At 44.6% G+C, this 22500-nt stretch overlaps 1 protein-coding gene across 2 annotated transcripts in view; it reads right to left on the reverse strand.

The window, feature by feature from the left end:
• The window catches only part of LOC122254415 (uncharacterized), a 226717-nt gene that overhangs the window by 87348 nt on the left and 116869 nt on the right, over positions 1-22500 (reverse strand). The window contains exon 1 of one of the 2 annotated variants that reach the window (XM_043018090.2): positions 18759-19310. The exons of the other annotated variant lie outside the window; for it this stretch is intronic. Coding sequence (XP_042874024.2) covers positions 18759-18796 — 38 coding nt within the window. The 5' untranslated portion in view covers positions 18797-19310. Of the gene's footprint in view, positions 1-18758; positions 19311-22500 lie in introns of those variants that run through there. 2 annotated transcript variants of the gene reach the window in all.

Consider the following 22500-nt stretch of genomic DNA (forward strand, 5'->3'; position numbering starts at 1 on the left):
AGGATAGAGGCGGTATGTAGGCTGTTGGTAGGACCTGTTTCCCTGCCAACACGCCTGTCTGACTGCCTACTTACCTGCTTGCCCGCCCGCCCGTTTCTGTTTTGTCGTCATCTATCTGTTTGCATGATTTTTTTTTTTTTTTGTACATCGATATACCTGCCCGCCTTCCTGCTTATCTATCTGCTTGTCTACCGCTCTCTCTGTGTCCGCCTTCGCGCTGAGGGATTTTACAGGATTTCCAAGAGCTGTTTGAATCCTAGTCTTGCTGTCTCACTGCCGCTAGCTTCGTCTGTTTGTCCTACATGCTTCTCTACCTGCTTTCCCGCACCTTCAGCCTACTTGCTTGCTTGCTTGCATTTATGCCTGCCTTCCTGGAGGCAAGCAAGGTGGCAGCATCATGCAACAAGAGGCACCGGCTGCAACAACCGGTTTTCTCATTCTAGTATTACCAGCCCCCCCCCCCTCTCAATCGCCTTCCCCCTCCTCCCTCCCTCCCCCTCCTCCCTCCCTCCCTACCTCATAAAGGTGAAAACCACCTCTGTCACTATCACATTCGATGTCACCATCACGCTGGATGCCTTTCGTTCACCGAACCAGGGGAGTGGCAAAGACAGAACCAAGTCCTGGCGGAAGGATACCGAAATAGGGAAGAGAAATAGGAAGTAGAGAAAGGGGAAAGAAGAGAGAGAGAAAATCGAGAAAAAGAAAAGAAAAAATAAAAAGGAAAAAAAAAACGGGGTCAAAATAAAGGAGAGAGAATTAGAGGGAGGAAGGTAAAGGGAAAAAAGGGACAACAGAACAGAACGAAATAAAGAGAAAGACTAAACAGAGTTAAGAAACAGAAAAAAAAGACAAAAATATCCCAAATAAGAGAAAGAACAAGTAAAAACAGCAAGGAAACCATGGAAACAGTGCCATGAGATGACCAGCACGAAGAGTCTGAATTTAACACATCAACTCGACCCACGTCAAACGCCTCCTCCTCTCCTCCTCCTCCTCCTCCTCCTCCTCCTCCTGATCTGTCGCTGTCACTCGCTTTCTTCTTTTGCTCTTCGCTACGTCTTTGTCATGTTCTCGGTTTGTTGCAATATCATTCTCTTTCTTTCTTTCTTTCTTTCTTTCTTTCTTTCTTTCTCTCTCTCTCCTTCTCTTTCTCTCTCTCTCTTTTTCTTTCTTTGGAAGGAGAAAACTGGGATGTGGAGGAGGATGGAGATGGGAAGTGAGGAAGAGAGATAGAGAAGTAGGAGGATGAAGAAGACGAGGAGGAGGAGGAGGATTAAGAAGTGAGATAACGAAGCGAGGAGTGGTGAGAAGGAGAGGAGACGGAGGAGGGGGGGGGGTGAGAGGGAAAGGAAAAGAGGGAAAGGACAGGAGGAGGAGGAATAAGAGGGAGGGGGGAAGGGGAAGAACGGATGAGGGTGGGAAGAGGAATAAGAGGGGAGGGGGAGGGGGGGTCAAGAATAGCAAGAAAGATCACGTGTCCAACGTCTTGATGCGAGCAATTCCGCCTCATCAGCCGGTCGTTAAGGCTCTTCGTAAGAGAGAGAAAGAAAACGAAATAAACAAAGAAATAAATGAAAAAGAAAAAAAGGTCTTCCTGCAAGAAAAGACACAAGTTTCGTGGATGAGATATTGCAGGTCAGAGAGGCTTTTCATCATTTTGTGAAGGGCCATCAAACCGGTTATTTAAAAGGGAAATAAAAAAAATATACACACATACCCGGTAAATAAATATTTTTGAATGTATGCATGTATGTATAAAAGTCCGTATACATACATTAAACACACACACACACACACACACACACACACATTCTCTGTTACTCAGTGTGATAATGATGATGATTTAAATGCAACAATTTGTACCTCCTAATTGATCCGCAGATTTCGACGAACAAAACATCTCTCGCTCTTCCTCTCCCTCCACCCCTCCATCTCTCCTCCTCTTCCTCCTCCATCCACATACCCCCTCCACCCCCTCCCCCTCTCCCTCCCTCCCTCCCTCTCGTAATCTAAGCTTCCTGGCTGCGGAAACTCGGCGAAAACGGCCGACCGAAACTTGGCTCGGCCCGGCTTGCGAGTGTCTTGTATAATAATTGTATCGCGCCATCAACAAGGGGAAAAGCAAACAGGAATATAAGGCTATCGGATTGTAACACGTACTGTAAATACATACAAGCGCGCGCGCGCGCGAGCGTGTGTGTGTGTGTGTGTGTGTGTGTGTGTGTGTGTGTGTGTGTGTGTGTGTGTGTGTGTGTGTGTGTGTGTGTGTGTGTGTGTGTGTGTGTGTGTGTGTGTGTGTGTGTGTGTGTGTGTGTGTGTGTGTGTGTGTGTGTGTGTGTGTGTGTGTGTGTGTATGTGTGTGTGTGTGTGTGTGAGTGTGTGTGTGTATGTGTGTGTGTGTGTGTGTGTGTGTTATGTGTGTATATGTATATGAATTTGTATTTGTATATGTATATGTATATGTATTTGTATATGTATATGTATATTATATATATATGTATATATATTATTATATATATATATATATATTATATATATATATTATATATATATATATATATATATATATATATATATATATATATAATGTACATGTGTATATAAATATGTCCACACACACACACACACACACACAAACACACAAACACACACATAAAGATATATATATATATACACACACATATACACCCATGCTAGTGGCTGTGACACACTTCATTCGGGAGAAAAAGTCGTTTCCTCACTTTGCGGCAAAAACTAGTCGAGTTTCAAGCGGAAGTTAGAAGACATTCACAATCCCTTTCTTATTTCGATCTCTATTATCTTTACCCTTTTATTTCTCTTCGTATCCTCTTTTTCTTCTATTTTTTTTCTCCTCTCACACCTCCATCTCTATTTTCATGCTGTTCTTTCTGCACGTCCCTTTTCTCTCTCTCTCTCTCTCTCTCTCTCTCTCTCTCTCTCTCTCTCTCTCTCTCTCTCTCTCTCTCCTCTCTCTCATTTCCATCTTTTCATCCTCATTTCATACTACTTCTAATATTGTTACCTTCTAATACTACTATTACTACCAACTACTACAACCACTCTTCCTCTTCCTCGTCCTCCTCCCTTCCACCTCCACATCACCCCCCCCCCCAACTCCCTCACGAGACGTCTCGATTCCCTCAATAGCGCAGACGTCTTCGCAGATGACGCTTCCCTCAACAGCCTCTCAATTTCACGGCAGTTGTGGCTGTGCTCGGGGCTCGCTCCCTCCCTCCCTCCCTCCTTCCCTCCCTTTCTCTCTCTCTCCCTCCCTCCCTCCATGCCCTTCGTCATGCCAACTTTCTCTTTTACTTTTTTTTTCCATCTCGTAGTATTGTTATTTTCTTTCTATATCACTCTGTGCAGTTTTAGGTTTTGTTTTCGTTGTGACCTATTTTTTATCTTTTTCCCTTTCGATCCCAATTCGATATCCACCCCTTTCCATCCCCCGTATCTCGTTTCCTTTCTTCGGAATCGTTTTTTCTTTCTTTCACTTCGACTCCCTTTTTCCTCTTTTCGAACCCTCCGCTTCTACCAACACGTCCCTTTTCATCTTTTGCCACCACTTCCTCTGTTATCTCCCCCTCATTACTAACATCCTCATCACTATCATCCTCCTCCTCTTTCTCCTGCTCCCACCCATCATCCTAGTCTTCGTCCTCCTCCTGTTCCTACCCCTTCCTCCCCCTCCTCCTCCTCCTCCTCCTCCTCCTCCTCCTCCTCCTCCTCGTCGTCGTCGTCGTCCTCTTTCTCCTCCCTTTCCTTCGTAAACCTCCTCCTTTGCCTCCGATTTCGAGCCAGGCAGGCAGAGTCCCGTAACAACGGATGGCCAAAGAGAGCGGCCGCGTCCCCTCGTTCGGTTTCCCTTTTCCCCTCAAGATGTCGCCTCCGCTGCTGCTCAGCCTCGTCGCTATGGACGGTTGCGCGGACTGCCTGGGGGGATCTTATTGCTAATTTTCATCTTTCCTTCATAGTCTGCTAAGAGTCACTTTGTCTTTCTTTTTTTTTCACTTCTTCCTCTTCTGAATTTCATTGTCTCAATATTTTCCATTAGTGTTATTATATTATTTATTTTGTATCTGCATCCTCTTTTTTCACTATCCTTTTATCATTATCCAATCCTTGCAGTTTTGTCCCTCCCCTTCCTCTTCTCCCTCCTCCCCATCTTCTTCTCCTTCCTCTTCCTGTTCCTCCCCATCTTCTTCTCCTTCCTCTTCCTCTTCTCCATCCTCCCCATCCTCTTCTTCTCCCCCCCCCCCCCGGACCCCTGAAGTGAGGCAGCCACTATGCAAATGCGCGACAGGTCGTCCCGCTCTATTAAGACGACGGCTGCAACACGGGGCCCGGGACGTAACACGCTCTAATTCCCGAAATGCTTAAGGAAGGAGGGGAAAAAAAGGAGCAGAGGGCAAAAAGATCAACCGTGCCAAGAAGGAGCCACTCGGTGCCCCTAAGTGCCACGGGGGAAAGTGTTCGTAATAGGATTTAGATAAAGATTAGATACCCAGGCAGAGCTTAGCCTGGGTATTAGGATAAGGAAATAGCACAGGATAAGCCAGGGCGAGGCAGGAACAGGTGGGGAGGGGAGACAACCATGGCCAGGCAAGGGAACCGAGGGCGAGGCAGCGAAGGGCAAGGCATGGCCAGAGCAGGAGAAGAGGCAAGGACAATACACTTGAAAACAAGAGGGCCGCTCACCGAGAACACGTGTAAGGGAAGCCGAAGGAGAAAGGAGCTCCCGAAGAAAGAGTAAAAGGCGATGAATATTTACCTCCAAACAACCTACAGGAATGATTCTGACATCGCAATCACACGAGCAAGTACAGAACGCTTCCATCACTAAATGCAACAATATCTACTACAATCCCACGAAACTATATAAAAGAGAACTGTTTCTAACCCTTGCAACATTGGACGGCATTGCAAGGTTAATCTCCCCACCATTCTCGCGTGATCTCCAGCATCCCTTGTGATAATAGTAACATCTAAAAATAAGGGAATAATTACAAAGAAGTCTCAAAAGAAAGGCTGATAAATAAACCAAAGTGCGGAGGAAGACCCATGCCAACAGAAAAATAAACGCGGGTTTGTTTACATGTTCCAAGGGAGAGGGAAAAAGAGGCGGGGGGGATAACGGGAGGGGGGAGGGGGTTACCGTTGCCAAAATCCCTGCTTTAAATAACGATGCTTTAAATAACTACTCTTTAATGCAGATATCCATGCAGAACAACATCTAAAACACTGGACCGGTAAGAGCATAAATACTTCAAAAACCAAGACCGTAAAATTAAAAGAGGGGGGGGGGGGCGAGAGCCACAGCATCTAATTCTCCCATCCAAAACCACGGGCGGACACTGATTACGGGCAAGAATGAAAAATAACAGCTGCAAAAAAAACACAAACACAAGGATAGCAACCGTAGCCATTGCCAAATTCCCAAACCCTCCATTTACTGAACTGAATGCAAGTTAAACTATTGCTGAAATGTGCAAAATCGCTGTACTGATACTACTTGCGCTCAGAATCTGGCAAGAACCAGTCAGCCTCGGGAGGCCCCCTTCAGGACTCTCTCTCTCTCTCTCTCTCTCTCTCTCTCTCTCTCTCTCTCTCTCTCTATATATATATATATATATATATATATATATATATATATATATATATATATATATATATATAATACATATATTATATATAATACATATATTATATATATATATATATATATATATATATATATATATATATATATATATATATATATATATATATACATAATAATATATATATATATACATAATAATATATATATATACATAAATATATATATATATACATAAATATATATATATATACACATAAATATATATATATAATATTATACATATATATACATATTATATAATATATATATATATATATATATATATATATTATATATATATATATATATATATATATATATACATATATATATATACACACACATTTTTTTTCCTTTACCCCCCTACTATTGATGCCCACGTCTATGTAACACTCCCTCTCTCCCCCCATTCACTCTTCCACTTATCGCTTTACATGTTTACAAAGAGAGAAATAAAAAGGCAACTGCATCAGCAAGTAACTGAACACACCATGGTTCCTCTCCTCCCTCTCCCCCACTCCATCTCCCTCATCCCCGCCTCTTCTTCTTCTTCCCCTCCTCCTCTTCCTCTTTTCTCATCCTCCACCCCTTCCTCGTCCTCTTCCTCCTCCTCTTCCTCTTTCTCTCCCTCATCTTCCTCCTCCTCCCCCTCACTTCCCCGCTTAGGTACCGTCTTGACAAACCATACATATGGCAGGTAATCCACGCAACTCATGGTTGGCCACTAATGACATTTTTACATAACCAATGACCAACGTAGACAAGTCCCCCCCCTCCCCCCTTCAATTCCCTCTCAGCCCCTTTCACCCCAAGGCACAAGCGGTTGTGGTAGAACACAAGAACAAGACCAAGGGAAGGCTTTGCAAGCCAGCTCACCGCCCCGTGCCCCCCCCCCCTCTCTGCCCCCTACAACCCTCCCTCCCCCATGCCAAGCGCCAGACAAATCTCTTCCTCATTATCGTGCACTAGACAATTTCCCGACTTGCAAGGCAGAGCAGAGTAGAGCTAAGCAGGAGAGAGCAAAGCACACACAGATGGATAGATGGCTGGATAGATAGATAGATAGATAGATAGATGGAGAGGGGCGGGAAAGTGAAAAAGAATGAAGGAGAAGTGAGAATGAAGGAGAAATAAGAGAGAGAAGAGATGTGAGAGAAAGAGAAGCAGAAGTGATAGAGGGAGAGAAGGAAAAATGAGAGAAGAAGAGAAGGAAAAGTGAGAGAGAAAGAAGGAGAAGTGAGAGAGAGGGAAGAAGAAGCGAGATAGAGAGAAGGAGAACCGAGAGAGAGAACGAAAAAATCAGGCATGTAACATACACTCTCCCTGTCTCTCTTATCTTCTTATCTCGCCGCCCTCCCGGACAACGAAAAAGAACTCAAATTTCCTCCGTAAACAAGGCATTTCTAACTTATGCTATTTTATCTCACAAAATCACAATGGAACTTCTCACCCAATTCCGTAAAGTTTTTTTTCCCTCTCTCGAAACTTGGCGTAGCGGGCAGAGTCACCCTTATCTCCTGGAACATTTGAAAAAATCTTTCCTTTTAACTTCTCTCCTTTTCACAACAGAACGAAACTTTCTGACGTGAAGCGAAGTCGAGAGCGAATTATTACACGAAGAATTATTGATTGATTAAAATTAACAATACTAGCGGTTTAATGTAAATCAATTAATACATATACGGGGAGAGGGAGAGGGAGAGGGAGAGAGGGGGAGAGGGGGGAGAGAGGGGGAGAGAGGGGAGAGAGGGGGAGAGAGGGGGAGGGAGAGAGAGAGAGAGAGAGAGAGAGAGAGAGAGAGAGAGAGAGAGAGAGAGAGAGAGAGAGAGAGAGAGAGAGAGAGAGAGAGAGAGAGAGAGACTTTTTTGACTCTGACAAGTTTATTGAGATAAGTGGTTACTTAAATCTTAAAATGAAGAGGAAAGTGATAGTACCCTCAAGTGCATATCAGCGGCACTTCCCATCTCCGCGGCATAACAAGTCAGTCGGCGACGTCACCCTGAAATAGCGGCAGGCTCGTTCCGCTCCCGTATCGGCCCCTACCCCCACCCCACCCCCTCCCTCTCTGGCACCGGTGCCAACGAGGCTCAAGTAGCGCAAGCTGCCTGGAGCGACCCAACAAGCCCCGGCATTCGCAAAATTGACTCGAAGCGCGCGAATTATCCGGCTAAGATTACCCTACACGCTGCCCCTGAGGCCCGGGGCCGCCTCGCGTTCTGGCGCCGGGCGGCTCACGCGGGGACGCTCTCCTGCGGGTCTTCGCAGGGAAAGACTTTTACGAGGTATACACATGTGTGTACACGTACACACACACACACACACACACACACACACACACACACACACACACACACATAACCACACACACACACACATACACACACACACACACACATATATGTATGTGTGTATATGTATATATATATAAGATAACAAAAATCCCATCTGACCTCAAGCAAGCCAGGCTGACCCTTCCCGCTATCCAACTTACCTCTCAGTCCCCCCCCCCACCCCTCGATTCTCATGACCTTCCAATCTCTCATGCAAACCTCTCGCCTGACCCTTTCCTTCTCTACCCCCCCTCCATCTACCCCCTCCCCTCATTCCCGTTTCGTGATCATTTCGCCGCGCCTGTTGCCTCCACTCCCACCCCCACCCCCACCCCCACCCCCACTCCTACTCCTACTCCCACCCCCATTCTCTCTGTCTTTGTTTTTCGTTGATCCTTTCGTAATGTCTTGCCATCGTGAGTGAATAAGGAAGATGAGGAAAGGTGGGGGGGGGTAGAGTGGGAGGGGATATAAGGAAAGAAGAGAGTGATGAGGGGGTGACAAGAGGGGGAAGAGGGAGATGAGGGGGGAGAAGAGAAATGAGGGGGGGTGACATGAGAAGGGGAGGAGAGAAATGAGGGGAAGGAGTGACATGAGAAGGGGAAGAGAGAGATGAGGCAGGGTGACATGAGGAGGGGAGATGAGGGGGAGGAGAGAGATAAGGGGAGGTGGTGACATGAGGAGAGGAGAAGAGAAGTGAGGAAAAGGAGTGACATGAGGAGGAGAGAGAGAGAGAGAGATGAGAAGGATGACTGACATGAAGAGGGGAAGAGAAAGATGTGGGGGTAGAGCGAGAGAGAGATTGAGGCTGAGGGAGGAAGGGGGGGGGGGAGTGGAGAGAGAAAGGAAGAGATAAAGATGAGGGAAGATCAGGGAGAGAGTGAGAGTGAGATAGAAAGAAAAAAGATAACAAGAGGAAGCAATCCATCATGTTCCCAAGACTCCCCCCTTCCTTCTCCATTTCCCTTCCTGCTTTCCTTCCTTCAGGCTATTTGCTCCATCCTGACTTATGTTCATTTTCTACATCATTCTAATCAAACTGCATTTCCATATTCACGAAGCACGATCACACATAAACACACGCGCACGCGCGCACACACACACACACACACACACACACACACACACACACACACACACACACACGCGCGCGCGCGCGCACGAACACACACACACACACATACACACACGCACGAACACACACGCACGAACACACACGCGCACGCACCCACGCACACGCACACACACACAAACAGACAGACAGATAGATAGATAGATAGATAGATATAGAGAGCGAGCGAGAGAGGCGTACCAGACAACCGATATAAACACACAGGAAACGGGAGTCAGCGCCACGACCTTGATGACCCTTTGTTATAATACAAATGATAACCAGAACAGCAAAACGAAAGCCCGCGAAGAGAAGGCGAAAACCAGCAAAAAAAAAAAAAAAAAAAAAAAACCTTCTCGCCAAAACAAACAAACAAACAAAAAAAAACCGTTGATCATCCCACCGCCAACATCAACGGAAACCATAGAGTGACATCACCCACAATACATCCCCTTGTCCAGACGTCAGCCCCGGCCCCCCCCCCCTCCCCAGCGCTCGCACGGGGCAAGAAAATGCGACGACTCGAGAGTGTGATGACCGCCCGGCCCGGCGTCCGCTACTTGCTCCTCCACGCAATGATCTGCCATACAAACACGCCGCCCTTGTCACGCGATACACTGGTGCACCGAAAGAGTAGGGGAGGGGGGAAGGGGAGGGGGGAAGGGGAGGGGAGGGGAGGGAGGAAGGGGAGAGGAGGGGAGGGGAGGGGATGGGAGGGGAACGGTGAGGAAGGGAGGAAAGGGGAGGGGAGGGGGAGGGGAGGGGAGGGGAGGGGGGGAGGGGAGGGGGGAAGGGGAGAGGAGAGGAGGGGAGGGGTGGGAAGGGGAGGGGAGGAGGAGGGGAGAGGAGGGGAGGGGGGAAGGGGAGGGGTGGGGAGGGGAGAGGATGGGAGGGGAGGGGTGGGGAAGGGAAGAAAGGGGATGGGAGGGGAGGGGAGGGGAGGGAAGGGGAGGGGGGGGAAGGGGAGGGGGGGGGGGGGGGAGGAGGGGGGGGAGGGGAGGGGGGAGGGGGATGGGAAGAGAAGGGGGAGGGGAGGGCAGGGGAGGGGAGGGGGAAGGGAGGGGGGGGGGAAGGGGGATGGGGAGGGGGGAGGGAAGGGAGGGGGAGGGGAGGGAGAGGGAGGAGGGGAGGGGGAAGGGGGGAGGAGGGGAGGGGGGAAGGGGAGAGGAGGGGTGGGGATGGGAGGGGAGGGGAGGGGAGGGGATGGGAGGGGAGCGGTAGGGAAGGGAGGAAAGGGGAGGGGAGGAGAGGGGAGGGGAAGGGAGGAAAGGGGAGGGGAGGGGAGGAGAAGGGAGGAAAGGGGATGGGAGAGGAGGGGAGGAAAGTGAGGGGAGGGGAGAGGAGGGGTGGGGAAGGGAAGAAAGGGGATGGGATGGGATGGGAGGGGAGGAAAGGGGAGAAGAGGGGAGGAAAGGGAAGGGGAGGGGAGGAAAGGGAAGGGAGAGCAGGCGAGGGGTGGGGAGGAGGAATGAGAGGACGAATTAAGAGGACGAATAAGAGGGTAATGGGGAGGGGTAAGAAGGGGATGGGAGGGGATGGGAGAGAGCAGGGGGGAAAAGAGGAAGATAGAAGGAAGGCTGCTGAGGGGAGGGGAAAGGGGCGGGGAAGAGGAGGGGAAGGGGAGTGGAGGAAAGGCGGGGAAGGGGAAGAGAGGGACCGAGAGAGAGAGAGAGAGAGAGAGAGAGAGAGAGAGAGAGAGAGAGAGAGAGAGAGAGGAGAGAGAGAGAGAGGAGGAGAGAGAGAGAGAGAGAGGGAGAGGGGGGGGAGTAGGATTAAATGGCATTTGTCCCATTTTTTTATGTACACACACATTATATATATATATATATATATATATATATATATATATATATATATATATATATATAAATATTTATATAACAATATATAAATATATAAATTATATATATAGATATATATATATATTTAATATATATATATATATATAATTACATATATATATTATATATTAATATATATATATTATTAATATGTATATATATATTATATATTTTTATATTTAATATATATATATATTATGTATGTGCATACACACACACACACACACCACACCACACACACACACAACACAACACACACACAACACACACACACATTTACACACAACACATATAAATTATTATATATATATATATATAATATATATATATATTTATATATATATATAAAATATATAATGATATATATTATAATATATATATATTATATATATATATATAATATATATATATATATATAAATTACATAAATATATATATATATATATATATACATATATAGATATATATATATATATATATATATATATATATATAAATACATATATATGTATTTTATATATTTTTTTTTAATTACATACATTACACACACACAACATACATTACATACTTCATACATTCATATATTATATATATATTTTTATTTTATATATATATATAATATTATATATGTATAATATATATGTATATATTTATGTATATATATGTCTCTATATTATTATATATATATTTATTGATATATATATATATATATATATATATTTTATATATATATATGTGTGTGTGTGTGTGTGTGTGTAGTGTGTGTGTGTGTGTGTGTGTCGTATCGCTAAGTGTTTTATGTATGTATGTATGTATGTATGTATGTATGAATGTATGTGAATGTGTATGTGTATGTGTATTTATATATATATAATGTGTGTAGTGGTTGGTGTGTAGGGTGTGTGTGTGTGTTGTGTGTAAGTGTGTGTTGTGTGTGTGTGTGTGGTGTCGTTGGTGTGTGTGTGTGTGTGTGTGTGTGTTGTGTGTGTGTGTGTGTGTGTTTGTGTGCGCGGGTGCCTGTCGTGTGCGTGTGAGTGTGTTGGCGTGTGTGGTGTGTGTGTCGCTGCTCTGATGTGTGTGTAGTGATGTGTGTGTATGTGTGTGTATAAAGCACCAAGACATTCAAAATGTAAAAAGTAACTCCTATAGTCACTTCAGGTGCTCTACAATCTTCTCAATGTTTCCGGCTTCTTGCAGTGGATGTAAACAAGTGAATATATATAACATGTGGATGTAACAATTCACTCGAATGTTACAAAACAAAACTCATCATTCAAGTCACGAAAAAAAAAATTCAACAAATCTCTTCCGCATTATTGATGGTGAATAGAAAAGTAATCGGTTAAATAATAAGTCAAAATGCTGAAATTTTACAAGACCTCGACAAAACCAGCCCCTGGACTCTGATGTAAAATGCGAAGACAATGGATCTTAACAAGCAGACCGGGAAAGCATAAGCAACAGCTTGTCTTCAAAGATAGAAGATTCCCGAATTTCCGATTTTTCTTAAGTGCCAATGAGCTCCACGCGACACAATGATCGAGTGGCCAGCTAACAAAATTATCAAAGGCGTTGATGACGACAATCAAACACACAAACTCACAAAGACGCGCACGCACAGGCACACACCCACTCACACTTATACAACGACGACAAGCACAAATACACCATTAAAAATGCAAGCATACACAAAGAATGTATAATGTCTCTTGATTCCCTTGATTAAGTAAAAAAAAAAAAATCCACTCACTCGGTCTCACTCTCTCTCTCTCTCTCAAAGGAAAAAACTCCCATCCTGTCTACACACACGCCAACAAGAAGCACAGCCCCGGAACCTCCACAAACACCAACTTCACTGAAATTGGATGAATATAAACACGCTAAACTCGGGACGGGAACGGCAAGGAAGAAAAGAGTTAAAGTTGGTGAGACGGAAGATATCTGACAGAAAGCGTACGGAAAAGAAACGAAGAAGAATGGCGACACAGAAAAGGAATGAGGCAACAACTATGTAAAGGAAAGAATAGGTAGAGATGAGGGTGAAGAAAATAAGGAAAGGGGATAAGAGGGGAGGAGCGAAGAGGAGCAACAAGGTAGGGCGAGTTGGAGGGGAGCGTGAGGGCTCTGCTTAATGAGCATTTCGGAATAATAAACCACGAGGCCAGACAAGGAAACGTGTCACGTACAAACACGCTAAACATACCTGTATCCAGCTGACTTCCCCATCCCTTTTTTCTCTTAAATCCGCTCTCTCTCTCTCTCTCTCTCTCTCTCTCTCTCTCTCTCATTTCCGCCCCATCCTCTCCTATCATGGCTCGAATTATTCGTATCTTCAAATATTTCAAACATAGTTGCTCGTCCTGTTCACATTTATTCTCGTTATCAATCTCCTTGTTTATTGCATTCGTCTGCCATTCTCAGTCTGTATTGAAATATAGTTCTGTCCTGATTCTCGGCCCGAGGCATTTTTTGACCTCTTTCTGCCCTCTGCCTCTCTCTCTCTCTCTCTCTCTCTCTCTCTCTCTCTCTCTCTCTCTCTCTCTCTCTCTCTCTCTCTCTCTCTCTCTCTCTCTCTCTCTCTCTTCAATTCTCTTTATCTTCTCCTCGGGCAAGGTTCCTTCTTTCTTTCTCCTAACTTCTCTTACTTCGCACGTCTCTTTGTCAGTATGTCTAACTACATTCTCTCTCTCTCTCGCTCTCCCCGCTCTCTCTCTCTCTCTCTCTCTCGCTCTCCCTCTCGCTCTCTCTCTCGCTCTCTCTCTCGCTCTCTCTCTCGATCTCTCTCTCGCTCTCTCTCTCGCCCTTCTCTCACACCTCGCTTCTCCCTCACTCCTCCTCCCTTCTCGCTCTCTCTCCCTCTCCCTTTCGCTCTCTCTCTCGCTTCATCTCCTCTCGGCTCTCGCTCATCGCTCCTCGCTCTCTCCTCTCCCTTCCCTCTCGTCCTATCTCCTCGCTCCCTCACCTGCTCTCCCCTCTCGCTCTCGCTCTCGCTCTCGCTTCGCTCTCGCTCTCGCTCTCGCTCTCCCTCCTCTCTCCGCTCATCTCTCTATCTCTCTCTCGCTCTCTCAACTCCCTCACTCTCTCTGCTCTCTCTCTCTCTCTCTCTCTCTCGCTCTCTCTCTCTCTCTCCTACACACTCCCTCTCTCTCTGCCCTCTCTCCTCTCAACCTCATCTCTCTCATTCTCTTTATCTTCTTCTCGGGCAAGGTTCCTTCTTTCTTTCTCCTAACTTCTCTTACTTCGCACGTCTCTTTGTCAGTATGTCTAACTACATTCTCTCTCTCTCTCTCTCTCTCTCTCTCTCTCTCTCTCTCTCTCTCTCTCTCTCTCTCTCTCTCTCACGCGCCTTTCCGTCAAGGTCTCCCCCGGGAAACCTGTGCAATATTTAGGCGGCCGACTCCGCTCCTGACGTTTATTGACCTTTCATTTAAGGGTTTCTTCTTTAAATGTCCGGAGGAGTGCAAATAATGAAGGGAGAGAGAAGAGAGAAGAGAGAAGAGAGAAGAGAGGTTAAAGGGAGAAGAGGAGAATGAATAAACGAGTGAAGGATGAAGGGAAGGAGTGGGGATAGAGAGCAAGTAAGATGCATCGATAAACATGATAGATAAAGCTCCTTTATCTATTTCTTCACAATTTTAATCACAGAAAAAAAAACAAATACTTCAAGTGCGTAACTAAGGATTCCGCGGCGCCTCCCCCCACCCCCCCCTTACCAACCACAGAGTCGCAGATAATCACCAGCAACGTACCACTCATGACTAATTACAAGGAGAGGCACTGAGCATGGGGCGAGGTAGGCCTGCTTAAACCGCGGAAGGTCTACCGCCGTAAGAGTGAAAGTGACAATTGACATCGGCGGTCGGTTCCAGCGTCCATTTTGCACAAAAACAAACAAACAAACAAACAAACAACGACGCACATGTACACATATTCAAACATACACCGAAGATAAATACACGCAAATTCACGCATAGACCCAAGTTAGCAATTTTGTGCTAAAATGACACCTTTTGCACATGTTGATAGCAACAAACCTAGTCATCGGCGCCATAGGCCTTGTCAAGGTAGAAGACACGAGTGAGCAATAGAACATTATCAACGCTCCTGCTGGCCTGTGGCTTTCCACTGCGGGCCGGAGGCCTACTCCGATCGCTGGCAAGCTGTTCCGGCCTTGCGCCCGTGTGTGTGTGTGTGTGTGTGTGTGTGTGTGTGTGTGTGTGTGTGTGTGTGTGTGTGTGTGTGTGTGTGTGTGTGTGTGTGTGTGTGTGTGTGTGTGTGTGTGTGTGTGTCTCTCTCTCTCTCTCTCTCTCTCTCTCTCTCTCTCTATATATATATATATATATATATATATATATATATATATATATATATACATATACACATATGTATGTATGTATATATTTGTGTGTATATAGTAATATTATGTATTATATATATAAAGATTATATTATACATATAAATACATATATATTTATATACATATATATAGATATTTATAGATATATATATATAGATATAATATACATATCACATACACACACACACCCACACACACACACACACACACACACACACACACACACACACATGTATATATAATATATATATATATATATATATATATATATATTATATATATATACATACATATATATATGCAATATTAATATATATATATTATATATAATATGCATATATATTCAGATATATATATATATATATATATATATATATATATATATATATATTCATATATTACATATACATATATATACAAATATATATATATATATATATTATATATATATATATATATATATAGCAATCATATATATATATATATATATATAGATAATACATATATATATACATATACATATATATACATATATTATAATATATTATCAATATATATATACATATATATATACAATCTTATATATACATAGTTATATATTTATACATATATATATATATACAAATATATATATACAAATATATACAAATATATACAAATATAATATATACATAATATATATATATATACATATATATATATACATATATATATATATAGACATATATATATATATATATATACATATATATACACATTATTATATATACATATATATATATATATATATCTATATACATATATATATACTTATATATACATATATGTATTTATATGTTAATATAATATGTATATATATACAATATATATACATATACATATACATATATATATACATATATGTATACATATATACATATATATACATATACTATTATACATATATATATATATATATATAAATATATATATATATACTTATAGATATATATATATCATATAACATATATATATATAATATATTATATATAATATATATATATATATATATTATATATAGAAATATATATATATATATATATATATATATGAGAGAGAGAGGGAGGGAGGAAAAGGAAAAGAAAAAGAAAAAGAGAAAGAGAAAGAGAGAGAGGGGGAAGGGAGAGAGAGAGATAGGGAGGGAGGGGAGGGAGGGGAGAGAGAGAGAGAGGAGGATAAAGGAGGGGAGGAGAAAGACGCGAGAGGGAGGGGGGGAGATGAGGGAGAGAGGAAAGAGAGAGAGAGGAGGGAGGAGGGTTCTGAAGAAAAGAGAGAAAAGGGAGGGGAGAAGAGAGAGAGAGAGAGGGAGAAGAAAAGTAGAGAAAGGGAGGGAGATAGAGATAGAGGGAGAGGAGAGGGAGAGATAGAGATAGAGATAGAGAGTGAATAGAGACGAAAGTGGGAGGGGGCGAGAGAGAAGATGGGGAGGGAGGGGAGGGAGGGGGAGGTGAGAGGGCGGGGGGAGGGGAGAGGAGGAGGAAGAGGGAGGGGGGAGGGAGGGAGGGAGGGGATGGGAGGGTGGGAGGGAAGATAGAGAGAGAGATAGAGATAGAGATAGAGATAGAGAGAGAGAGAGCGGAGAGAGAGAGTAATAGAGAAGAGAGACGGACCGATAAGGCTCCGACAGGATAAGCCCAGATTCTGGCGAAGCAGATCATCGCTACGCCGGGCTTGTATGCACTAAGACGAGCCCGCAAAAGAGAGAGAGAGAGAGAGAGAGAGATAAAGAGAGAGGGAGGGAGAGAGAGAGAGAGAGAGAGAGAGAGAGAGAGAGAGAGAGAGAGAGAGAGAGAGAGAGAGAGAGAGAGAGAGAGAGAGACAGACAGAGAAAGGAAAGAGAGAGAAAGAAGAGACAGAGAGAGAGAAAGATAGCCAGAGAGAGGAAGAGACGGAGCGAGAGAGAGAGAGAGAGAGAGAGAGAGAGAGAGAGAGAGAGAGAGAGAGAGAGAGAAGAGAGTGAGAGAAAGAGTTGACAGAAAAGAGTATGAGAGAGAGAAAGAGGTCATAACAAAGAGGAAAAAGAAAGAGAAAAGGAGAAAGAAAGAAGGAACCTTGCCCGAGGAGAAGATAAAGAGAAAGAGAGAGAGAGAGAGAGAGAGAGAGAGAGAGAGAGAGAGAGAGAGAGAGAGAGAGAGAGAGAGAGAGAGAGACTTTTGACTTTGAGAGAGACGGAGAGGGGGGGGGCGCTCTATGTAAACAAGAATGTAGGCTTACTGCATCCTGGCCTTCCACATATTAACCGCGTGTATCTCTCGTGCCTACACTTTAACATGCACCTTCACGCCAGAATACTTAATCGGACTATCTAATATGTTAATCTCCTGGCTCTGAAATATCCACAAGGAGAGGGGAAATGGGCCACGAAATCCGTGGCAGAACCCGAGTGTCCCTGGAAGCCATAACGAAGGTCAGTTTACACGACTAAATAGCGTTTGGCTAACGATGACTTCCACGCGTCTATGGCTGCCGTTTTATCAGTATGTTATCTCTCGTAATGATAAATCACACATTGCATGATAATGGTGCTTACTACCTGTATCTTCTCGCGTTCTTTTCGGCTCTCCGTTTCCCACTCGTCTTTCTCTCTCTTTCTCTGCCCCTTCTGTGTCTGTCTCTGCCCCCCTACCCCCTCACCCCCTCACTCCCCACCCCCCGACCCTCTCCCTTTCTCTCTCCTTCACTTTCTTCGGCCCCGTTAACTTTGATTTCAATTAGAGCACAGGCTAGGAACGGGAACTTGCAGAGCTTGGGCATAGGAGAACGACCCTGCATTAGGCATAACCAAACACAGTGGTTATGACGGTAAAGCAGGACACTGAATGGCCTACAAGTGCCAAGTACAGCACAGTACAAAAGCGTGGTGTTGAGTGCACAGACAAGCCTACTTGCTAATTTGTCACCTAATCGGGGTTAGGCCTAAAGCGACTTGCTATTTATGCCATTCAAAGAAGTTTAAACTTTGTGACAGCGGTTATACAAGATAATCTTCTCTCAATTGACATGTCAGCCACTAAACTTTACCAGCAATAACTGTCTAGCATAATTATGAATTATGATTAACATTCACACACGTAAGTATGTGCCAAATCGCAACATCCAGTCAACCAGTTTCGTTGAGTAGAATTAACCGTATTTCTAGAAAGGCGTTTGTTGACAATGTTCTTTATTGACTAATCGCTTTCAACAAACATGCTGGCAAACAAAAGCAAACCTAGACCGAACGATTTATATCACAATTTGCTAAATCGCGGATCGCTAATCGTTGAATACATGTGCATCCGTGTTTGTTGCCCTGTGTGTGTATATTTGTAGCATGTGCGTTTTGTTCAAAGTGTACTGAGCTCAACACACCCATACACTTCACTGCCCCACTTTGACAATGCCACACCATGCTTGGGTTGACCCCTTGACTCACCTTTTGTCGTTGACCGTCGAGGGAAAGAGCATTCGCATCCTATGCCACTGCAGGAGTGTGTTGCTTGCTCTCTCACGCCTTGCTTTCCTGGCGCGATGATGATGTGCACTTATGTATATTCCTTCCAAATATGTTGAAATGCAATTGCTAGAGGGCTTCCTTCCTCTTCTTCACTCCTTTGATCGGCTCGAGTTTTAGTGGTTTGGCATGTTCAAAAACTTGTTTTATCCATTTTCGTTACTGAATAAATACATGATCTTGCTTGCATTTTCCAAAACTGTCGAGGACACTAATTCGCGGCAGATCTGTGCATATATCCCGCTGCCTCGCTATGAATGCAGGACGATGTCGGAAAATTCAACTCAAAAGACTATTCCATAAAGCCGCCCCCACTGCAGGACGACGACACTGCTATCTCGTTCCATAACTCATATTCAAATCAACACACAGAAGGAAACAATCATAAACCGAAATTCGCCTAAAATACGGGAATCCCGAAGGGCAAAAAAATCTACCTAATATACCCCTCCCACCAAAGTCTTTATGCAAGCACTTTCCGTTACCTTCCTATCCTTTCTACCGGACGATACGTCGTCTACCCAATCCTCAAATCGTGTTGTGGCAGACGTCCGTTCCTCTCTACTGCCCTTGCGTGTGCACAACCTGGAAATGCCACGGAGAAACTGAACGCTCGGGTTATCGCAACGAGCCCCCTCAGAAGTGCCAAGCAGCCCGCGCGCGGACCTGTTCACACACCTTCCAACTTCAAACTACCCCCTTCCTCGCCCACCGCTGCCGAGCTCTCACACTGGTCCGGAGTGGCTCTCGCTCGCCGCACTGAGTCGAAGGTCGCGGGCCAGGCGCCTCCCCTCCCGTCTCGGTTAGATTAGCCCAGCTGGAGTGTTTTAATGATTGGAGAATCGGGGTATTGGCTCGCCCTCCCTCCCCCCTCTCCCTCCTTTCCGTATCCCCTCCCTCCCTCCTCACCCCCATCACCCCCCCTGCCTCCCTCCCTCCCTCCCTCCCTCTCCCTCCCTCCCCCCTCCCTCCTACTTCCTTCTCCCGCTCCCCTCCCTCCCATCCCTCCCCTCCCCTCCCTCCCTCCCTCCCTCCCTTCCCTCACCATCTCCCTCCCACCCCTTTCCCTCCTCCCCTCTCCCCTCCCCTCCCTCTACCCCTCCCCTCCCTTCCCTCACCCTCCCCTCCCCTCCCACTCCTACCCCTCGCCCTTCACCCTCCCCTCCCTCCCTCCCCCACCCTCCCCTCCCCTCCCTCGTCCCCCCCTCCTTCCCTCTCCCTCCCTCTTGGGTCCCTATGTACCCCTCCCATCCCTCCTCCTCTCCCTCACCTCCCTCCCCTCTCCCTCCCTCCCCCTCCCTCTTTCCCTCCTTTCCCTCCCCTCCCCCTCCCACGCCGCCGTCCCCGCTCGGTCCTGCACTCGCGGCTCGCCCAGGCAGCGAGCGGCCAGTCGCCTCCTCGCTCGCCGCCACGAAACGTCGGTTGCTTGGTTACTCGCCTGGCTATGGGATGACCGCGCGCCTGCTTCCTGCGGCTTCTGGGAAAACCGGGGGCTCGGGAGTTTTTGTCTTTGGGTATTTGTTTGGGAAAGAGGATAAATTTATCACGGAAAGTTTATATTGGTTAGATAACAGGCCAGTTTCCGTCATTCCTTCTGAAAAGCCGACCTTTTGTTTAGCTTTAAATATCACACCTTGTATCCTTCCACAGACAATCCATTGACCTTCGTACTAATACGAGATCACGGTCTTCTGGATACCCTGTATATGAATCGCCATGCAAGAAATCCATTAGCCATTGATTGCGAAAGCAAGTAAGCTTTACATGCTTGCCGCATAAACACGAGGTATTATGCATCAGAAGCCATGCTGCCGGGTGATGAAACGCCACTCCTGAGTGCTGCGAACACCATTTGAAATGTTAAAATTAAGTTATATGTCCAAAACTATAAACAAACATCCTAATTATTAACTGAACAGTTACTATTGTTTTGTGATATTAGTTATACATCTTAAATATATATATCTGGCGTTAAATCCCATCTTATTTTAATATGCGGTATAGCTTACGGAGAGCTTATGAGGATAAAACATGTATTCCCCTTGGCTTTTGTTAACTGCTGCATTCCGAGAAATTCCTGTGTACCACTCGAACTCGATCTCATCTCTTCCTCTCCAATCATAACGAGACCCAGCCGTGCTACCCCGATGTGGATGGATAATTCTCGATACCACAGAGCCAGTAGAACATAATGCAGGCCTAAGTCCTTGCAGACAGCGAAGGGGAAAGGCGGAAGGGTGAGAGAAGGGAGGGAAGATTGAATACGAAAATGGGACGAGGGGGGGGGGGGAAGGGTCAGATGAAAGAGCTCAGTGTTTCGAATATGAAAGGTTCATATATCCGAGAATAAGTCTTCGAATCAACGCTATTCGCAGTAGAGAAAAAATGATGAATGCGTTTTCATATAGAATAAACATCATTGATAAAAATGTTATGAGGTGAAATAAGATTTAACGTCACAGAGAGAGAGAGAAAAAAAACTAGCGCACAATACTTGATCCACCCTCAGCACCCATGATGCTACAACACGCGTTATCATGAGAGAGGTTAGTCTTCGGCGCAGTGTCTTCACGGTTCCTCGTGATCGGAGAGCAAGTGCATCTCAGACAAGCGAAACGTGTCGTGGATGAAGTGCCGTTACTCAGAACTCCTGCTCGAAGATGACTTTTTCGTTTTTGTTTAATTACACCTTGTTCGGTGATATACGACATTTTTATAATCGGGCAAAAGCTAGAGATGTAGGTCACACACGGGTGACCTCTGACAGGAAGTCCTACATAGGAGTAACGCTTTAATGATCTCATGGACGTGATGCGGTCATCCCAGTCTTCGGGAGGAAGGGATGGGATGGGATGGCTGCCCCACCTAAACAAGGAAGAGCAAAGCTTAGTCAGTGGGCGTACCATCGGACAGGGAAGCGCTAATGGCTGTGGCATAAGCCGGTACTCCACGCAGCGAGTTCATTGGCCCTCTGAGGACTCGGTGCCAGTCCCAACAACACTCTAGTGGCACTCTTACCACCCCTTGGGCGCGGGGGATCTCAGTAGCAGAGGGAGGAACAAAACTACAAATGATTATAACAAAAAGGTGAGATTGTTCTGATGTTCTGCGGTCAGAAAGGTTGCTACCGATGTCAAGAGCTGTGTTAGAGGTAACGTTTGACGATTATTTTACAATCTTTATGAAAGTGACTGGCATTTGCAGGCACATTCGTAGATACATAGTCAAAGTAGATACATTTTAGTAGCTTGTGAGCTATATATTTACACATACAAAATCATGATAGATAATTCGTACACTGTAAAACGAGAATTCACTTTCTTACATAAATATCTTTGTGGATTAAAGCAATTTAGAATTATATACTTCAACTTGCGTAAGGCTTAAATTCGATAGACCCGTAATGATTATGGAGAATTAAAGATAGGAAAAGAGACAACGGAAAGTAACTCTGATAGACAGATTGGAGTTATGGTATATAGCGTACATACTTTCTGTATTATTAACAGAAGACATTACATTGATCTAGGATCAATACTAATAACGTAAGTCAATGATAATCTTAACAAAACTACTGCCATCATATCCGTTATGATAATGATTATTCTTTATATATATATATATATATATATATATATATATATACATATATATATATATACAC

The sequence above is a fragment of the Penaeus japonicus genome, unplaced genomic scaffold (genome assembly GCF_977035675.1).
Source record: "Penaeus japonicus unplaced genomic scaffold, GWHDUDI00000001_assembly GWHDUDI00000030, whole genome shotgun sequence".
NCBI lineage: Eukaryota > Metazoa > Arthropoda > Malacostraca > Decapoda > Penaeidae > Penaeus > Penaeus japonicus.